The sequence below is a fragment of the Danio aesculapii genome, chromosome 13 (assembly GCF_903798145.1).
Source record: "Danio aesculapii chromosome 13, fDanAes4.1, whole genome shotgun sequence".
NCBI lineage: Eukaryota > Metazoa > Chordata > Actinopteri > Cypriniformes > Danionidae > Danio > Danio aesculapii.
In genome coordinates this window covers 48,560,003-48,582,185 of record NC_079447.1, presented here as the reverse complement: position 1 = coordinate 48,582,185, position 22,183 = coordinate 48,560,003, and the positions used below count along the sequence as shown (strand labels likewise).

At 35.4% G+C, this 22,183-nt stretch overlaps 1 protein-coding gene across 2 annotated transcripts in view; it reads left to right on the top strand.

Annotated features, from left to right (window-relative positions):
• Positions 1–22,183, top strand: part of micu1 (mitochondrial calcium uptake 1) — a 114,295-nt gene that overhangs the window by 46,477 nt on the left and 45,635 nt on the right. The window contains exons 5-6 of one of the 2 annotated variants that reach the window (XM_056470314.1): positions 4,630–4,673; positions 14,569–14,580. In XM_056470314.1, the coding sequence (XP_056326289.1) occupies positions 4,630–4,673; positions 14,569–14,580 (56 nt within the window). The remainder of the gene's footprint in view (positions 1–4,629; positions 4,674–14,568; positions 14,581–22,183) is intronic. The other variant, XM_056470315.1, reaches the window with a different exon arrangement.

The following is a 22,183-nucleotide window of genomic DNA, read 5'->3' as shown; positions in this document are numbered from 1 at the left end:
TACAGTATGATACCTATGTGATGGATGTATTCCAATGTAATTCATTTGCTACTTCGTTTGTAAATACAGTATGCTTTGAGAAACTTTCTAGGTCAACATTGTATAAATGTACATATGTGGCCGTTAGAAATGCGTGTCTCAGAGAACGGAATGCCATCACTAGCTGCGGTTAGCCACAGCTCTCAGGGAAATTCTCTGACTCAGGAAATACATTACCAGTAGGGGGCAGCCAAACTCCATTCTCAGTAGTGGCCGCAGCGCCACTTTCTCCGTGAAAGGTGGAGGTGTTTTCTCCATGTTTTCCTTTAATAACAAACGGCCAGCAAATCCCGCGCTGCAAGGTAGGTTATTCTATCAATCAACAGAAAAATGACAAGAACAAACACAGCACATGGTTGGCTATACTGTGGTGTTGTTGGGAAAATGAACGTTAACCCTTTATTCATCACAACCGCATGTCTGGCTATCAGTAATCTTCGCATCATGATCAAAAGCATGATCCCTCGCACTCCACTAGTGTCTAAAAGGAAAGGAGCTTTCACGTTTTACCCATAGACTGTAAAAGATATGGACGTAGTATCCGTGACAGTTTGTGAGGAGCGCAAATGAAGCAACAAGTAGGCGTGGCCAACCGTCTGCATTTTGTTCGTGCATCATCGAACTGCCCGGGGGTGACCAAATAAGGGCAAAGAGGCGGAGCTACAGATGCCTGCTAGCATTTTGCTTAGACAGGCTTTTCTTTGGGAGAAACGCTCAACACTTCATTACTTGCGACTCGTTTGTGTTCTGACCACATGGGCTTGGTTGTACACTATATCAATAAAGTGTTTAGTCTTTTAAAAACACTGTTGTAATACATTAAGCCACAAACATTGTTCTTTTGTAGTTTTTCTACAGGAGGAAATTGTGAATTACTTCCAAATACTTCAAATATAGTCTGTGTTAGTGAACACTGTATGACAACGCTTCAGATGACTGTTCTAGAGCCTACAGCTAATCAATCTGTCAGATTCTGGAGTGCATTACAGGTCTAAAGAAAATTACAAATGATAAATGATCTTAAATAAAACAAATACATTGATGGTATACAAGTATGTACATAATTTTACTCACCTGGGAAATGGAGGCCCCGTGAATGCTTTGTTCATTAAACAAAACAAAAATATGATGTATAAGCCGAGTTCAGCGGCTAATCAGCCGGAATCAGCTGAGTTGAAGTGACTGAGACCTAGCTGTCACTCAAGTGGCCACGCCCTTGATTATGCAGACTTAATAAAAATAAAACGGATGAGTTATAAAAAAATTCACCCCCTCACAGTTGTCGTGAAGGGTAATATTAGCTATATGAACCAAAACCATTTTTTTTTACCAGGCTGTAAACCTGTTTTTATCAGCTGTAAAATTGGCGATTTAGCATTGCAGTCAGAAAACATCTGAAGTTCCTGGAGCCAGCCCCTAAAGGTAAGTCGATGAATTGCAGTTTCAGTTACTTCCGTATAGGCATGGGACGATAACCGTTTTTAAGGTATACCGCGGTTTGGAAAAGTCAAGGTTTTAAAACCACCAAACAGTATAAATATAAACGTAAAGTATAATATAAACGGTATTTGTAAGATTTTTTTAATTTTTGTTTTTTAGGACGACAGTATCTCCAGTGAAAAAAATATCCGAAGATGCCGTTTTAAATGGTTAAGAAATCTGTGTTTTTTTTAAACAAATGAAGACAGCAGAAGTCAATGATTTATTTGAATTGATGTTTACTGCTCTAAAATATTATAAATGTTTCTCAAAATAAAAAAAAATTGTGTTCAAAACGGAAGAAAGTAATCACAATACTGTGGTAACGTGAAATCGTGATATTTTTATCCAAAGTTATCACACCGTCAGAATCTTATACCTGCCCATACCTCCCTCCGTATTAGCTTCACGAGGGAGAGTGGGATGTTGCGGCTTGGTTTTACCAGATCCTGCAGTTCATATTTGGTATTGTTTTGTGTTGATGTTGATACGAACAGATAAAACATCTGGACGAACGACAGATCATTTAAATGAATCTAAACAAGTCAAATAGTTTATTTAAAAAAAGTACAAAATTTTTAAACAAGGTGCACTTTCAAATTTAGCCCTCATAATTATGTTTTCATTCACTTAGAGCTGTCATTTTCAAAAACCCAAAATAGTGGCTCTTTAAAGCTTTTCTGGAGTCACACACAATGTCGTTGCAAAGTTTACGTGAACACGTGCACGCACACACGTTTAACTTTGCACGGCAAATGTGACCGGATACATGTTAATATCTATTGCTGTATGGATATCCGATATGTTAATGTACAAAATAAATCCACAAACCAAGATCGAAGCATCTTCTTTTATTATTGTACTGATATGCGGCTGTAGTGATGAATTACCTGTCTTTGTTACAAGCATGCACTGTTTTAAACTTGTGAAACTCATTCTTGAGCTGCAGCTGATCACAGACGGCTGAACAGATCTTTTAATGCCAGTAACTTTGTGCACATCCTGTTTTGTGGATATGATTATACACATTACTATGTTAATACGCAGCTGTCAATCAATTCTATAGGCTGGGAAAACCACACTCCTACATCACGTTGCGGTGGGCCTCGAAATTGCAGGGATTTGGATCCTATTTTAACGTCAGGAAATGTAAAAAATTTGACTGATTGTGTTTCTGTCACTCCAATATAATTGTGGACACACTATACCAACACACACATTTGTCCAAACAGCTTACAAAAGTTGATTTTCATCATAGGTGCCCTTTATTAGTAAGCAGTTTAACTGTACTGTTAGATCCGCAGAGAGTCTGTCCTGTTCGGATCAGTTTAGCCCTGCGCTCCATTCAGCCTTGCACAAGATTAATGATGAAATGATTTGCTGCTGAGCGACTCTGACATTTATTTGAAACTTCTGAAACATGGAAATGAGCCTTAATAGCTTATATTAATCACTCATAGACGTCAGTAATCACCCAGTTCCTGTAGTGACATCTATAAATGTAAAACGACTGCTGGGATTCAATGAAACAAATAGGCTTGTTTGTGTGTGATGAATTCTGTGTTCAGAATGTAGAAAGTTGCCCATTTACTTTGCATTTGGAGTTCTCACAGGAATCTTCCCACAGTATAGCCGTTTGAAGTGACACGCACCCTTCTGACCACGTTTTAATCCATCATAATGTATATTTCGCCTAATAAATAACCTGAAGTGTATTGGGACAGATCTTCAATGATGGTAAATAAAATGTCAAATCCAACAGTTTGGTTTTTTGTAACAGAGTGAAACGGTAGTGTTGTTATTATTGCAATTTAAAACAACATTATAAGATTTGTGTATCTTTTTTTTTTCATTTTATCTTAAGGCAATTTTTTGACTTCATTCTCACCTGGTTCTTTAGAGATTATTCTGTTAAATAGATTTGATGCTCAGTTAATGTTTGTTTTTATTATTATTAAAGTTTATTAAAGTTTAAAATACTGCTGTTTCATATTCTTTGGCATGACATGATCATTCAAATTGTTATGGTATGGTGAAAGAAAGAAAGAAAGAAAGAAAGAAAGAAAGAAAGAAAGAAAGAAAGAAAGAAAGAGAAAGAAAGAAAGTAATTGAAAAGAAAGAAGGAAAGAAATTGAAAAGAAAGAAGGAAAGAAAATTAAAGGAAAGGAAGAAGAAAAGACAGGAAGAAAAAAGGAAGTAAGAAAGAAAGACAGGAAGAAAATAAAGGAAAGAAAGAAGGAACGACAGGAAGAAAAACAAAAAGAAAGACAGATAAAAGGAAAGACAGGAAGAAAATGAAGGAAGGAATTAAGGAAGAAAATAAAGGAAAGAAAGAAAAATAAATAAAGGAAGAAGGTAAGAGAAGAAAAAAAGAAAGGGAGAAAAAGAAAATAAAGGAAGGAAAGAAACAAAGAAAAAAGAAAGACAGAAGGGAAGAAAATAAAGAAAGTAAAGGAAAAAGAAAGGAAGAAAATAAAGAAAGGAAGAAAATAAAGAAGAAAGAAAGAGAGAAAGAAAATAAAGGAAAGAATGAAGGAAAGAGAAAATAAAGAAAGGAAAGAAAGAAAGATGGAAGAAAAGAAAGACAGAAGGAAGAAGAAAAGACAGGAAGAAAATAAATAAAGAAAAAAAAAATAAGGAAAGAGAAAAGAAAGAAGGGAAGAAAATAAAGAAAGTGAAGGAAAGAAGGAAAAAGGAAGAAAATAAAGAAGAAAGAAAGAAAGAAAAAGAGCAGTGATAAATAAATGCCCAGACAAGTCTGTTGGTTTATCAGTATATTTATTATTATTATTATTACTGAGTCCTAATAATAAAGTGTTTGTAGGAAAGTGTCTGGTGCATACGGAGAGGAGAGAGTGTGTCTCCTACAGGTGGTTTATCAAGCCCACTCTGTGTGTAGCACACTCATAAATACACTCTGTATTACACACAATATGAAGTCAGAAAATCTACATTACTCCTGACGCACGATGGTTTACGCATTCAGCCATTACCACAATTTAAATGTATTTATTTTCTATATGAAGTTCTTTTCTCCATGGCTTCTGTCTGGCTGTGTATGTTGAGCAGAGCCCCCATGTTTGACTGACTCTGTCTCTCTCTCTCTTGCAGACCTTGGTCTGGATCAGTTTGTGGTGAAACGCTATGATGGAAAGGTAAGCAGCGAGATCTGTACATGTGTGTGTGCATATGTGGGCGAGTGAGTGGGAACCGAACAGTTACTTTGCCATTGTGCAGCTCGACAGGGTGACGCAGGATGGAGACGCGTGTTCTCATTCACTCTTCATAAAAATCTTTCACTCTCTCTCCACAGAAACTCATCCACAGCTCAATTGAGAGCATGCATTCAGACATTTTCTCTTGTACGGTCTAAAAACTCTACTTTGCACGCATGAAACATTTTGCATGACACAGTCAGTTACACGCGCATTCTCTTCAGGGACACTTGTTTTCATTATATTGTGTGTGTGTGTTTTCTGTTATTTATAAAACGACTTATTTTCATCCGATCTGTGCTGTCTGGTTGGTGTAGTATCTCTGTTTTTTCTTGATGTCTCCAGGTTACACTCTTTAAACACACCTCCGCTGTGTCTATCTTTATACTCTAGCCTTGCTTCAAAATAGTCTCCCCGCTTTGTTTTGTTTTCATTGCCTACTTTAGTATTAGAAAAGTAATTTTATCAAATGTATTTTGTGATTTTTTTATGTGCATAATTTAGTTTACTAATGTCGCAGAACTTAAGTTGTTAGATATATTCAAGTAGCTCTTTTAGAAAGTAATTTAAAAAAGATGTTTGCATAAATGTAACTTTCTACATTAAACTGATTTTATATGTTTTAAATATATTTTTATAGTAGCTGTCTGATAATATAATTCATCAATTCATCAGAATCATATTTTCTTTTATATTAGTATGCTGAAGTATCAAGTATGATGTATTCTTACAACTCTAAATAAATTCCCAACTTAGTAAATAACCTACAAAGTGAATAAATAAATTCTTAACTTAGTTAATAACATACAAAATAAATAAATGAATTCTTAACTTAGTAAATAACATACAAAGTAAATAAATAAATTCTTAACTTAGTAAATAACCTACAAAGTAAATAAATAAATTCTTAACTTAGTAAATAACCTACAAAGTGAATAAATAAATTCTTAACTTAGTAAATAACCTACAAAGTGAATAAATAAATTCTTAACTTAGTAAATAACCTACAAAATAAATAAATGAATTCCTAACTTAGTAAATAACATACAAAGTAAATAAATGAATTCTTAACTTAGTAAATAACATACAAAATAAATAAATAAATTCTTAACTTAGTAAATAACATACAAAATAAATAAATGAATTCTTAACTTAGTAAATAACATACAAAGTAAATAAATAAATTCTTAACTTAGTAAATAACCTACAAAGTGAATAAATAAATTCTTAACTTAGTAAATAACCTACAAAGTAAATAAATAAATTCTTAACTTAGTAAATAACCTACAAAGTAAATAAATAAATTCTTAACTTTGTAGGTTATTTACTAAGTAAATAAGTAAATTCATATCTGAGTAAATAAATTCTTAACGTAGTTCGTAGTAACAAAGTAAACAAATAAATACATTTTTAGCTTGGTAAATAAATTCTTATAGTAAATAACTACCAAAGTAAATAAATAAATTCTTAACTTCAATAACTAGCAAAGTAAATAAATCTGATCTCACGAAAAAACGTAAGTATTTTACGTTTTGTCCGTTTAGTGGCTAATTCGTACGAATTTGTATGAGTTCAGTCGATTTTAAAAAGGAGGCGTGGCACCTAACCCCACCCCTAAACCCAACCGTCATTGGGGGATGAGCAAATCGTACTAAATTGTTTGAATTAGTTTGTACGTATTCATACAAGTTAGCCACTAAATCAAAAAGTTACGAATTGCCGTGAGATTGTGTTGGTTACACCCATAAAATACTCATTAAGAGAACAGGTATAACTGCTTTAGACCATGTGCTTGCCATGCTGACCTATTTCTCCACTGTTAAACCAGTGGATTCAGACACGCCCTGAGTACACTTGCAATGTGAACTTTAGACCATGCATGTATAGTTCAAATAGGACCCAGGAGGTGTCTGGAATACTTTTAAAAATACAACCCCAAGTCAGAAAAAGTTGGGACCGTATAAAATGCAAATAAAAAAAAAAAACACTGTGATCCTGGGGAACACATTAACTAATGCTTGTTGCATTGTCTGCAAACAAATACAAGCCAAAGTAAATTTAAAACTCACTACTTTTTTATTTGCATTTTCCTTACTTTCCCAACCTTTCCTGATTTGGGGATGTGTACAGTACAGAAGTATTTGCACACCAGCTGTGCGCCTTTGAACGTAAAAAGAAAAGAAAGAAAGAAAGAAAGTAAAGCTGCTGCGATTAGCTTCATCAAGACTTCACTGAGAAACTGAAGAGTGATTTATAACCATCTGACCTGAGACTGATTCACCAACTCATTAGCGCTAATGTGCAAACAAATACGCCTAGTTGAAGTGTGTCGGTGTGAAGAGCACAAACAGCAGACACAAGCATTAGGTGACCCAGCCCTGTCCAGAGATCAGCCTGTTACCCTGCGACAGCAGCTCTCTGACTGGGTCATTCGACAAATGCTCCCTCTTAATGACTGTGGGGACTGCAGAAAATGGGCAACACAGCCTCATGGACCCTTTTCACAAGCCTGTTATGACGCGTTTAACGGTCATCAGCATCTTAAATCATTTAAAGTTTTTAATATTTAGATGTAAAAAATAAAACATCTGTATGTTTATATGTATTTATGTATGTATTACACTGAAAAAAATGGTTAATTGGATTTCCTCAATTTTTTTAATGCAAGTGGTTTCAAAGTTCAATGTTACTCAATTTAATTAGTTTGTTTGTTTAAATTCTGCCCATTTTAATTGTTTGCAACCACTTACCTTAAATAATGTAGTAAATCCAATGAATCATTTTTTCAGTGTAGGGATGCACTGAATTGAAAATTCTGGGCTGAAACTGAAACCAATAATTCTGGATGCTTTTGACCGAAAACCAAAATGCTTCATATTAATTATTTATTAATTTATAAAATTTTATATATATATATATATATATATATAGTCATTTTGTTACACTTTTTAAAATGTAACTCAACTTAAATTATCCTGATTTAAACAAACAAGCTTAAAAAAAAACACACACAAGGAATAAAATAAACACATACTACATCGAAATATCCTGTCGGCTCATTATTTGAGTGGACTTAGCTTTTTTTCAGTCAGCATGTGTGGTTCATGCATAAATAAATATACACATATATGAGCGGAATATCCACAGAGCACATTATTGAGCGTGCTAACGCTAGCTATTCAACAGTGTGCTCTGTTACACTTGCGATTTGGTCGGCAAAGCAACGAATCAGGAATGGGTTTCATAGTGCAGTGTTTTCCGAGTCCAGTGTGAAAGCAGCTTCACAGTGAGGGAGAGTAAAAAAAAAACATATTTTTTGACGGAAATGTTCTGATGTTTTGCTTTCTTTTTTTTCTTTTATCTGAAAATCAAAACATTTTTGTTCATTTTTGCCTAATAAGTTTTGGTAGCCAACAATTCAGTGCATCTTTGGTGGATAGTCCTGCCCAAAGACCCACAAGATTGATCATTTCCACTTTAATTTTACCCTTATAACCTTAATGTTCGAATACCTTAGTTACTACAGTTATTAATAGTTAAATACTGTTTTTCCAACTCTAATACAAAAAGATTGTGAGCTTATATGATCTTAAGTGATCATATACAGTTGAAGTCAGAATTATTAGCCCTCCTCTATATTTTTTCCCCAATTTCATGCTAACTAATATAACTCATACAACTCATACAACTCATAATAACTAGTAACTGGTTTATTTATCTTTGTCATGATGACAGTACATAATATTTTACTAGATATTTTTCCAGATGCCTCTATACAGCTTAAACTGACATTTAAAGGCTTAATTATGGCCCGTTTCCACTGAGTGGTACGGTTTGGTTTGGTACGCTTTTATGGCCGTTTCCACTGTCAAAAAGCATAACGACCATACCGTACCATTTTTTCGGCACCCTTTCGAAAGGGTACCAAACACGAGAAAGGGTACCAAAAGGCGAAGCCACTCCCGCAGCTGAACGCTATTGTTTTACAGAGATACGTCATTTGCTTACGCAACAAGCCAGAATGACAACAAAAAACCCGCCATGTTTGAAAATACACAGCCGAGAGATTACAGCGGAATTATAAATACATATAATAACGAGCCATGGTCGATCTGGGCTCAAACAAACCTTGTCGTCATCTTGATGAACAGCCACAAATCCAAGAAGAAGAGCAGATTTACCCTGTGCACCGTAGTTTTTTACGAGCCAGTCTGAGGCGCGAGCGGTTTCGATTTCTTGCTTGCGCTCGTCTAACATTATATCTGAAATAACAAACTTGTGATGATAATATTGAGCTGATGATATTAACGTGCGCTTGATTATTGACGTTCTTTTGAAACCCGATCCTGTCAGACACTGACAAACGCGAGAGTGAAGCGCGAAAAAAACAAGGGAGGAGACCGAAAAAAAGGAGCACATTATTTTCAGCAAACATGAACAAAATGCCTTATTTAACTGTTATTGTTATCACCTTTTGGACTATTATGAACTCAGAATGATGGAATTGTTCTCTAACAGAGGCTACATGTGCTGCTGAAGATTACAGACACAGATAAGAGGTTCACACTGACTGTAGGCTATATTTTTTGTGTTGTTTTTGAACCTAAATACGGATGAAATATCTGTTGTGTGTAGTTCTTCTGTAGTTGGTAACATATCGATGACTGTATGGGGTGGCTGCCGTTATAATCAACTCATGTTCATAGAAAAGTTAGTAATAAACATTTCTACACAAGTATTTATGTGTGTAAAGCATCTGTTTTGTGAGAAGAGATTCTTATATGATATGTAAGTGACCCGTACATCTTTATTGTAGACTTTTCCTCGAGCGAGAATGATGTCGACTGAAACTTTCTGTCGTACACCACGCCCACCAAAATGGTACCCTTGTTAGTGGAAACGCAAGCCTGATAAAGGTGACCCGTACCGAACCGAACCGTACCGTACCAGTCAGTGGAAACGAGCCATTAGCCTAGTTTGGGTAATTCAGCAAATCATTGTAAAACAAAGTTTGTTCTGTAGACAATCGAAATATATAATAATAAAATATTGCTAAAGGGGGCTAATAATATTGACATTAAAATGGTTTTAAAAGAGTTAAAAGCTGCTTTTATTTTAGCCAAAATAAAACAAATAAGACTTTCCCCAGAAGAAAAAATATTATAGGAAATACTGTGAAAATTTTCTTGCTCTGTTAAACATCATTTGGGAAATATTTGAGAAAGAAAACTAAATTCACAGGAGGGCAAATTATTTTGACTTCAGCTGTAAATAAATTTGAGTTTTGAAGTAAAACATTGTTAGTTAATTTTGTGAAAACCCAAGTAAAAGCGTCTCTGATCCTCAGCCAACAAATGCCTGTATAAATGCATCTGAGATCTATAGCCTTTGTTTTAGTGTGTGTGTGTGTGTGTGTGTGTGTGTGTATGTGTGTTATTTACTGACAAAATTCCATTTCCACAATGTGTGTGATATATGCCCTTTTTCCATTTCCATTCCCCCTATCTCTTTTTCGATCTCGTTTGGTTTCTCTGGGGATTGTCGGCCAGCGTGCAGCCTGAGGGATGTGGAATATGTCTTGTTATTTCTTCATTTCCATATTTCTGTCAAATCTCGTGCCTGGTTTTGTTCCATACGGCGTCCCGGCAGGCCTGCTGAATCCATCTCACTCTTCTTCTTCTTCCACACTATCTTGCATCACCATGGCCACTAAATCCTGGATGGTGTTATGAAACTCCAGGACCGGTATTTTTAGTAGCTAACGCATGAGCGCACTGCTAATAAACACTCTTGTGTAATTGTTTTGCTTTCTGCGCGGGTGTGAACACACCAGCACTTTTAACCTTCATGTTCATCACCTATCAACAGTATTTTGCAGGTCATCGCAGCCGGTTCCTTGCAAGTGTGACTTTCACAGCTCAAACACATTTTCTGTGTGTGTGAGAGAGAGAGAGAGAGAGAGAGAGTGTGCGATTGTTCACTTTAGCACACTATAATGCCACAGTATAATAACTCCATGTTTTTCAAGAATGTTGTCAGTGTTGGGGAGGGTATTTTTACAAATATGTAGTTTCTTGAGCTGCAACTAGGAAATCTAAAGTACTCTTATTTATTAAGGTTGAGGTTTACAGGATTCATACTGTCATGAAAAACCTGGAAAAGTCATGGGATTTTGAAATGGCATTTTCCAGGCCTGGAAAAAGTTAGTTTAACAAATATCTATATACTTAAATATAAGTTAGTTGTCTTTATTTCTTCTCTGTCCTTGGCCAAACACATGCACTCACATTATTAGTGCTGTGTGAGTGCTGTCTAAATCAATTTTACATCGATATAAAGATTAATTTAAACTAAATAGATTGTCGCATGTTTTATAATATGCTGTAATGAAAGTGCATTGTTTTTCTTATTATTTACTACATATACAGTTGAGGTCAGAATTATTAGCCCCCCTTTGAATTGTTTTTCTTTTTTAAATATTTCCCAAATGATGTTGAACAGAGCAAGGAAATTTTCGCAGTATGTCTGATAATATTTTTTCTTCTGGAGAAAGTCTTATTTGTTTTATTTTGGCTAGAATAAAAGCAGTTTTTAATAAAAAAATATATATATTTTAAGGTCAAAATTATTAAACCCTTTAAGCATTTTTTTTATACAGAACAAACCATCATTATACAATAACTTGCCTAATTGCCTAGGTAACCTAATTAAGCCTTTAAATGTCACTTTAAGCTGTATAGAAGTGTCTTGATAAATATCTAGTCAAATATTATTCACTGTTATCATGGCAAAGATAAAATAAATCAGTTATTAGAAATGAGTAAATAAAACTATTATGTTTAGAAATGTGTTGAGAAAATCTTCTCTCCGTTAAACAGAAATTGGGGAAAAAAATAAACAGGAGGGCTAATAATTCTGACTTCAACTGTTCATAGACATTACATGAAACATTAGGTCATGAAAATTTACTTGAAAGTCCTGGAAAAGTCATTGAATTTTAGTAGTAAAAATGTGTATGAACCCTGGGTTTAGTCACATTAATTGTTGTTTTTAGAGGAACACCTCACATAATTTCAATAGGAAACCATTGTGTGATGATGAAAGAGTTATCTCATGCAGATTTCCCAATGGGCTTCACAAAAGGCCAATCAGAAATAATAAATAACACCTGTTTATTCTAGTGATTGGGCTGGAGAGACACCCTTCTTAAAGCTGCGGTCACACTGGGCTTTTCCTCCCATAGACTTCCATTCATACGCACGCGAATGCGTCAGACCGGAAACGCAGGGTCATGCGTTAAGTTTCGCAGTTCGCTGCAGTGCAAAGTTCAAGCTTGGTGAACTCTGACCTGCAAAATCGCATCACTTGTCTGCGTGAGACCAATTGAGGATCAAAACATGACCTCTGTGGACAGAAATGTAAAACATGGAGCAAATCGCTGGCTTTTTTTAATGTCTAAACATCTTGTTTAATCCCGCCCCTTTTCCCCATATGATGGAATTTCGCACACACAAAGCCCAGTGTGACCGCAGCTTAAGGAGAAGAGAAGGGGCAGCCGAGAAAAGAGGGAGAGCACACACACACACACACACACACACACACACAGAGAGAGCTGCAGTGTTGTCGTGGCTTCATTTATCAAATAAAAATAACTATTATTTACCTTATATTGCCGACCCGGTCTTCTCAGACGTGTAGATTCAGATGGCAGTTAAATCACCACAGGACTAGTGTGTGTGAATTACAGCGGGGTTGACCTCCTAATTAACCCTTGATTTCCCCCCTAAAGGAGGTCAAAACATGATATGTGAGATCTGCTTTTTAAAATGGGGGGAAATAATTTGAACTGAGCTGTATCTTTAAAAAATAAATTAATTAATAATAAAATAACAGATAATAAAAGTATACATTTGACCACCCCTATAATGGTTCATAGCATTGTGTATCATGATCGCAGACTATGCAGGAAAAAATTCTGTACATTGGCAAATCTAGCCCAAAAAAGACACTTTTCTTGTAGAATTCACTGCCTGGCAAAAGTTTTGTCGGCTAGAATGAATATTGTGTATGACTCCCATGAGCTTGGAGGACTGAATCCATACATCTCTGCAATGACTCAGATCACTGATTAATAAAGTCATCTGGAATGGCAAAGAAAGCGTTCTTGCAGGACTCCCAGAGTTCATCAAGATTCTTTGGATTCATCTTACCCCAGACATACTCAATAATGTTCATGTTTGGTGACTGGGCTGGCCAATCCTGGAGCAGGAACTTTGATGTGTAGGCTGAAGTATGAGAAGGAGCGCTATCCTGCTGAAGAATTCGCTCTCTGCTGTGGTTTGTAATGTAATGGGCAGCACAAATGTCTTGATACCTCAGGCTGTTGATGTTGCCATCCACTCCGCAGATCTTTTCCATTCCCCCAATACTGAATGTAACCCCAAACCATGATTTTTCCTTCACCAAACTTGACTGATATCTGTAAGAATCTTGGGTCCACGCGGGTTCCAGTAGGTTTTCTGCAATATTTGTGATGATTTGGATGCAGATCAACAGATAATTCATGGGAAAAATCAACCTTCTGTCACTTTTCCAAATGATCAACTCGAAGTCAAGTTGTTTTTTGTTGCTTTTACAACTGGGTTCAACGACAAGACTTTTGTCAGGTAGTCTATGTGTTTGGATCTACAAATAGCCTAAATGTAAAGTAAAATTAGACTCATAGTGAGTATTTTAATAGACGCCATTCTTGCAAATGGAAGTTAAACTGTAAAACAATTAGCACAATCTTTCATGATCATTGGTGTAGGAATGCAAACATCACGATTCACCAAAATTAATAATTTTATATCAAACAATAGTTCACATTTGAGAATCTCATCTGTTAAAATAGCTCATCAGAGTTTACTTATCTTCTCGTTATTCCTCAAAACACTGAAAACTTTTAATTTGATTACTCCATGGTCTGAAATCTTGAATGCTATTGGCTTTAACGTGTGCCTGTGATTACTGGTTCAATGCGGCAACTAGATCTTACATGTCACGAATGACGAAAAATCTGTCAAATATAGAGCAAAGAGCAAAACTAGTTTTCACTTGTCTATAGCAAATGACCAAGGAAGCTTGCAACAGTTCTTTGTATCCACGTCATGCATTTAAAATCCTTCAACACACAGCAATCCCTTACTTAACCAAGGAGATGCTATTATGAATTAATTCAATGTGTTGCACATTGCTGAAAATAATGACCTCCTATATAGACAATGTATAATTTGCACGCTGCACAGGATCTCAGTGTTTGTCAAAAAATAAAAATAAAAATAGGTAATTCAACCAAGGATTTTCAAGCAGGTTGTAAGAAAAAACACATATTCTGGTTTCAAAAAGTCTACAAAATCACCAACTCCCCCTGTAAATGGTCAAAATCCCTTATGTCTCCACTGAGAAACAGTTACCGTCCGAATAGGGCTTTAGATATGATGAAATGGATCAATAGAAACCAATAACTCGAACACTTTTTTTTGCATTACAGTAAATGACTCTTGAACATGACGCTAGTTACTCCCCAACATTGATGATATGTATTTATCTGTGTGAACATGTAACTGTATATCTGTGTTCAATCTCTTTTAACACACCAATTCATTGTTCTTCCAGGCATTCAGATATACCCTACATCATCTTTTTTCGTGACGATGTGTTGCGTTTGTTGTGACTGTTATTAATTTGTGCTCTTTGGAATTTTCCTGTGTCCATCTAACCAATAAACCCCGTCATTCTCTCTTTACTTCTCCATCCGTCCCCCTACTTTCTGTGCGCCCCTCCCCCTCTGCAGGACTTCTGGCAGGTATGGGGCGTGTGCCAAGCTGCATGGGACTGCGTGTGCGTGAATGCCTTATTTAGCTTCTGTAGCGGGTCTACTGAACACGAGACCTTTAAATTCTCTTTCTCTCTTTCTTCTTCTCCTTGAGTTGTCAGAGAGGAAATCCACATAAGTTCCCAGATGTGTGCGCGTGGTGCTCTGACCAAACAATGCATTAAAAGCTTCTACATTTCATTAAAAATCACTGGATGGGTAATAAAACTCGGCCGGCCGGGCCAGATGAGCTGAAGAGCTTTAGCTCAGCAGAAAAATGGAGATTTGAATTGTTTGACTAAAGCAAAAGGAGGGGTGATGCTACTGACGAAGCAGTTTCTGCGAGTGGCTGACTGGAGCAAATATCACGCTACGATATTATATGGCCAGACCGTAATAGTACCATCAGCTTTGTTTTCGGCTATCTTCTGTGTATAAAACTAATGTCAGTCACGAGTGAATTGAAACATTTCAAAGCCATGAAATAGTTTTCTACACAGTAAAAAATGTGTAAATTAGCAGTTCTTTTTTATTTATTTATGCTTTTGAATTGCATTATGGGATCCTGAACCCACTGAATCCAACACGCATACATTGGTTTCAGTGGTTCATAGACTCTTAATAGCCGTAAAGTATTTTATAAAGTAAAAACTGCTTAATATACTGCTTATTTAGTCCTCATTAACTACTGAAACCAGCACACACACATTTTGGTGGTTTATGAGGACTCTACAAAGGCACAATGCATTTTATACAGTAAAAAACACTTATATGCTCTCAACACCTAGGGCATACCTATGCCATTATACAAATTTTAGTCCCTCGTAAACCACTGAAACCAGCACACACACACGCATAGACGTTGGTTTTGGTGGTTTATGAGGACTCCACATAGGCGCAATGTATTTTATGCAGCTAAAAAAACACTAATATATGCTCTTAACAACTAGGGCATACCCATGCCATTATACAAATTTCAGTGCCCATAAACCACTGAAACCAACACACACACACACATAGACTTTGGTTTTTGTGCTTTATGAGGACTCTACATAGGCGCAATGTATTTTATACAGTAAAAACTGCTCATTATACTGCTTATTTAGTCCTCATGAACCACTGAAACCAGCGCACACACGCACATAGACTTTGGTTTTTGTGGTTTATGAGGATTGTACATGGGCGCAATCTATTTTATACAGTAAAAAACATTTCATACAGTAAAATACTTATTATATGCTTTCAACAACTAGGGTGTACCTTTGCCATTATACAGATTTTAGTCCCTATAAACACCTGAAACCAACACACACACATAGACTTTGATTTTTTGTGGTTTATGAGGAGTCTACATAGGCACAATGTATTTTATACAGTAAAAAATGCTTATTATACTGCTTATTTAGTCCTCATGAATCACTGAAACCAGCACACACACAACACACACACACACACACACACACACACACACACACACACACACACACACAGACTTTGGTTTTGTTGGTTTATGAAGACTGTACATGGGCGCAATCTATTTTATACAGTAAAAAACACTTGTTATATGCTGTCAACAACTAGGGCATACCCATGCCATTATACAAATTTTAGTCCCCATAAACCACTGAAACCAACACTCGCACATACATTGGTTTTGGGATTTATAAGGACTCTCAATAGGTGTAATGTATTTTTTACAGTAAAAACAGCTTATTATACAGCTTATTTAGTCCCCATGAACTACTGAAACCAGCACACACACATAGACTTTGGTTTTGGTGGTTTATGAAGACAATACATAGGCGCAATGTGTTTTATACTGTAAAAAACACTTATTATATGCTCTTAACAACTAGAGCATACCCATGCCATTATACAAATTTCAGTCCCCATAAACCACTGAAACCAACACACACACACATTGGTTTTGTGATTTATAAAGACTCTCAATAGGCATAATGTATTTTTCTGCAGTAAAAACAGCTTATTATACTGCTTATTTAGTCCCCATGAACTACTAAAACCAGCACACACACACACACACACACACACACACACAAACATAGACTTTGGTTTTGGTGGTTTATGAAGACAATACATAGGCGCAATGTATTTTCTTCAGTAAAAAACACATATGCTCTCAACACCTAGGGCATACCCATGCCATTAATTTTTAGTCCCAATAAACCACGGAAACCAACACATTTGTTTTGATGATTTATAAGGACTCTCAATAGACGTAATGTATTTTACTCAGTTTAAAGCGAAATATTGTCTGGGTTGGTCTTGTATATTACGCTACAATACCCTTGTAATATGCTGCCAGTTATTTTACAGTCTTTTTTGTCTATATATTATTTCTTATGCATTAATATACTTCAAACTTCGTAAATGTCAATAAAAGTCACTTTATTAAACTATGCAGTTGAATTTTCGACATTAAAAGTGAACAGAGTAGAGATCAACATCCCATAATGCAATTCACAACTGTAAATAAACTGTACAAATACTTTTGAATAGCAAAAAATATGAAAACTGTTAATTAATAGATTTTTTACAGCGTACCATGTTTCGCATTTGTTTTTTTACTTCAATTATTAGGTAATTACTTTCATTAGGGTCAATATAAAATGGTATGATATAAAAAAAATCTGTTTAAATTAAATGTAGTGTCTACTTGAGTAGCATGGAATTTCAGACACTTCTATTTCCATTAATCTATAGCACAAACTCTTACACATCAAAATGTTATGCTTATAATATACTTATAAAATGTAATGACCTTTATCAAGCCCTTGCTAATGAATGTTTCCAAACAGCATTCCCTCATCTGCTGTTGCTAGCTCAAACAGGTATACCTAGCTCAAACTCACGCCATTGGTGCCCGAAGTTTACAAGTCAAACTTCTCTATAGCAAACTGAACCATGTTTGAAACTGCCATAATATTTATTCAGGCATTCAATGGCTCACTTAGAGTCTTTGTTTGTTCAACTGCTAGCAGAACATTTACCAATGAAACGCTTTATTTTAAAGCCTTTGTGTTATTTGAAAGTAGGCGGTTCTAGTAACCTTTACTCAATGTTTAGGATGCACCCAGGCACACACACAAACACACATATAGACTTTGGTTTTGGTGGTTTATGGGGACTCTACAGAGGTGCAATATATTTTTTACAGTAAAAACCGCTTATTATATGCCCTCAACAACTAGGGTATACCCATACCATTATACAACTTTTAGTCACTATAAACCACTGAAACCAGCACACACACACACACACAAACACACGCACATTGGTTTTTAGTTATTTATAAAACTCTCTATTGACCATATTCTTCGATGTGGAAGTGCGCTCGTTTTTGCGATTGTTTTAGAACTTCCCACTCAGCTGCCTAGGAATAATAAACGGCAGAAAACGGTCAAACTACTTTCTCTACACACAAGTGTTTTCAAGACTATACAGACAAAGTAGAATAAGATGATAAGAAAACATCAGTTTGCAACATCAAGCAGCAAAACGAGCTGTTTTTAACGTCTAAAAATGAATGCAAGTGAATGAGACCGGAAGTCTCGAGCCAAAAAGATTAGGCTTAATACGCTTAATTTATTTCATATCCATGCCATTATTAAATTTTAGTCCTCCATAAACCACTGAAACCAATACACATACATATTTGTTTTAGTGGTTTATGAGGACTCTACATAGGCGCAATGTATTTTATACAGTAAAAAAAAACCTTATTATATGCCCTTAACACCTAGGTTATACATGTGCATTATACAAATTTTAGTCCCCATAAACCACTGAAACCAGCACATCCATACACATAGGTTTTAGTGGTTTATGAGGACTCTAATTAGGCGCAATGCATTTCATACAGTAAAAAACAGTTACTATATACCCTCAACACCTAGGTCATACATGTGCATTATACAAATTTTAGTCCCCATAAACCACTGAAACCAGCTCACCCATACACATTGGTTTTAGTGGTTTATAAGGACTCTAAATAGGCGCAATGTATTTCATACAGTAAAAAACAGTTACTATATACCCTCAACACCTAGGTCATACATGTGCATTATACAAATTTTAGTCCCCATAAACCACTGAAACCAGCACTTCCATACACATTGGTTTTAGTGGTTTATGAGGACTCTACATAGGCGCAATGTATTTTATACAGTAAAAAACAGTTACTATATACCCTCAACACCTAGGTCATACATGTGCATTATACAAATTTTAGTCCCCATAAACCACTGAAATCAGCTCACCCATACACATTGGTTTTAGTGGTTTATAAGGACTCTAAATAGGCGCAATGTATTTTATATTGTAAAAAACAGTTATTATATACCCTCAACACCTAGGTCATACATGTGCATTATGCAAATTTTAGTCCCCATAAACCACTGAAACCATCGCGCACGCACATATTGGTTTTAGTGGTTTATAGGGACTCTATAGGGGTAGTGTATTTTATACAATAAAAGCTTTGTTTATTATACTGCTTATTTATAAACCAAATGAACCAAACCAGCACACACATACATATTGGTTTTGGTGGTTTATGAGGACTTTCCATAGGCGTAATGTGTTTTATACAATAAAAAACGCTTATATATTCCTCCAACACCTAGGTCGTACCCATGCCATTATACAAATTTTAGTCCCAGTAAACCACTGAAACCAACATACACATTGGTTTTGGGGGTTTATGAGGACTTTCCATCGGTGTAATGTGTTTTATACAATGAAAACACTTATATATGCCCTCAACACCTAGGTTGTACCCATGCCATTATACAAATTTTAGTCCCCGTAAACCACTGAAACCAACATACACATTGGTTTTGGGGGTTTATGAGGACTTTCCATCGGTGTAATGTGTTTTATACAATAAAAACACTTATATATGCCCTCAACACCTAGGTCATACCCATGCCATTATGCACATTTTTGTCCTCATCAACCACTGAAACCAGTACACACATACACGTCATGTTCAAACCCATCTAGACAGGAAGACAGACTAATGCACCACATCTCAGTTTGCACAGGACCAGCTCACGACATCAGAGGGGCATTGAAGACTCGAAATTAATCTGAATTGATCTAGAAGGTTCTTTCTTTCCAACCTGCTGACGCCCACACTTTGTGCCGCCGCCCACCCACCACTCAAGGTCTAGTGTGTGCACATGTGCAGTATAGGGTCTGTTATAGGATGGTGTTGAGGGAGGCCAGCTGCCGTTTCTCTCTGCTGAATTATTGAGCGTAGAGACTCTTCTTTGTGTGACGTCCAGAGAAAGCAGAAGCGCGCGTTATGTGCATGCATGTTCAAATGCTCATGTGCATGAATAATGCAGCATGGAGGATCAGACAAGTGAGCTATAGACCTTGGTCAGGACAATGGCATTTTTAATTTGAGGTTAGAATGAGAATGAAGTGGTGAGGGGTAGAAGCGGAGGGTGGACCGTTCTGGTATCTAATATGGCTGGGTTTTCAAGTTCAATACGTTTTAGGCACCAACCAAATTACTGTGGAGTATCGAAAAAAGTACTAAATTCAAGACCTAAAATGGAGCGCTCTGGACACTACATGAATAATGTTGTCAAAATTACCCAAATTAGGTACCAAATTTCGATACCTAAAATAGAGAACTCTGAATACTACATGAATAATGCAGACAAAATTGCGTATCAAATTTTGATACTTAAATTTTCACTACAAATACTACACAAATAATGTAGCCCTAATTACCAAAATTATGTACCAAATTTCGATACCTAAAATAGAGCACTCTGAATACTACATGAATAATACAGCCAAAATTACAATCCGAAATTCAATACCTAAAATGGAACACTCTGAATGCTACAAAAATAATGCAGCCAAATATAACAACATTAGATACCAAATTTTGAGACCTAAAATAGAGCACTCTGAATACGACGTGAATAATGCAGACAAAATTGCGTAACAAATTTCGATACTTAAAAATTTTCACTCTGAATACTACATGAATAATGTAGCCCTAATCACCAAAATTATGCACCAAATTTCGATACCTAAAATAAAGCTCTCTGAATACTACATGAATAATGTTGCCAAAATTACCCAAATTAGGTACCTAATTTCAATACCTAAAATGGAACACTCTGAATGCTACAAAAATAATGCAGCCAAAATTACAAAAATTAGGTATCAAATTTCGATACCTAAAATAGAGCACTCTGAATACTACATGAATAATACAGCCAAAATTACGTTCCGAATTTCGATACCTAAAATGGAACACTCTGAATACTACATGAATAATACAGCCAAAATTACGTTCCGAATTTCGATAACTAAAATGGAGCACTCTGAATACTACATGAATAATACAGCCAAAATTAGGTACCTAATTTTGATACCTAAAATGGAACACTCTGAATGCTACAAAAATAATGCAGCCAAATATAACAACATTAGATACCAAATTTTGAGACCTAAAATAGAGCACTCTGAATACGACGTGAATAATGCAGACAAAATTGCGTAACAAATTTCGATACTTAAAATTTTTCACTCTGAATACTACATGAATAGGGTAGCCCTAATTACCAAAATTATGTACCAAATTTCGATACCTAAAATGAAACACTCTGAATACTACATGAATAATGTTGCCAAAATTACGTTCCGAATTTCAATACCTAAAATAGAGCACTCTGAATACAACATGAATAATGCAGCCAAAATTAGGTACCAAATTTCATTACCTTAAATGAAGCACTTTGAATACTAAATGAACAATGCAGCCAAAATTAAGTATCATATTACGATACCTAAAATAGAGCGCTCTGAACACTACATGAATAATGTTGCCAAAATTAGCTACCAAATTTCATTACCTTAAATGAAGCACTCTGAATACCACATGAATAAAGCAGCATGAAGGATCAGACAAGTCAGCCATTGACCTTGGTCAGGACAATGGCATCTTTAATTTGAGGTTGGAATGAGAAAGAAGTGGTAAGGGGTAGAACTGCAGGGTGTTCGGTGGATTATTTTGTTGTGTTATATGGCTGGGTATTGAGTTTGATACTTTTTAGGTACCAAATAAAAATTCTCAGCTTTTATTTACACATGAACAAAAACTTTGTCAGAATTTGCCTGGGGTATTAATAGTTTCAGGCTTAACTGTACATATTTATAAATGTGGAAACAGAATTGGTAAAAAAAAAAAATCAGCAAATCTGGAATAAAATACAAAAGGAGTGGATATTGATTTGATTGAATGGAAATAACATGATGTAGCTCAGGGGTGCCCAAACTTTTTCTTATGAAGGGCCAAAATCCAAACTTGATTGAGGGTCGTGGGCCGAAGCTAAATATACCAAACTGTATTACATTAAAGTTGCCATGGTAAATTCCTAATTTAATAATATTAAAAATTACATATAGATAAAAAATACTTTAATCATATCAATAATTAAATATATATATATATATATATATATATATATATATATATATATATATATATATATATATATATATATATATATATATATATATATATATATATATATACAGTATATAT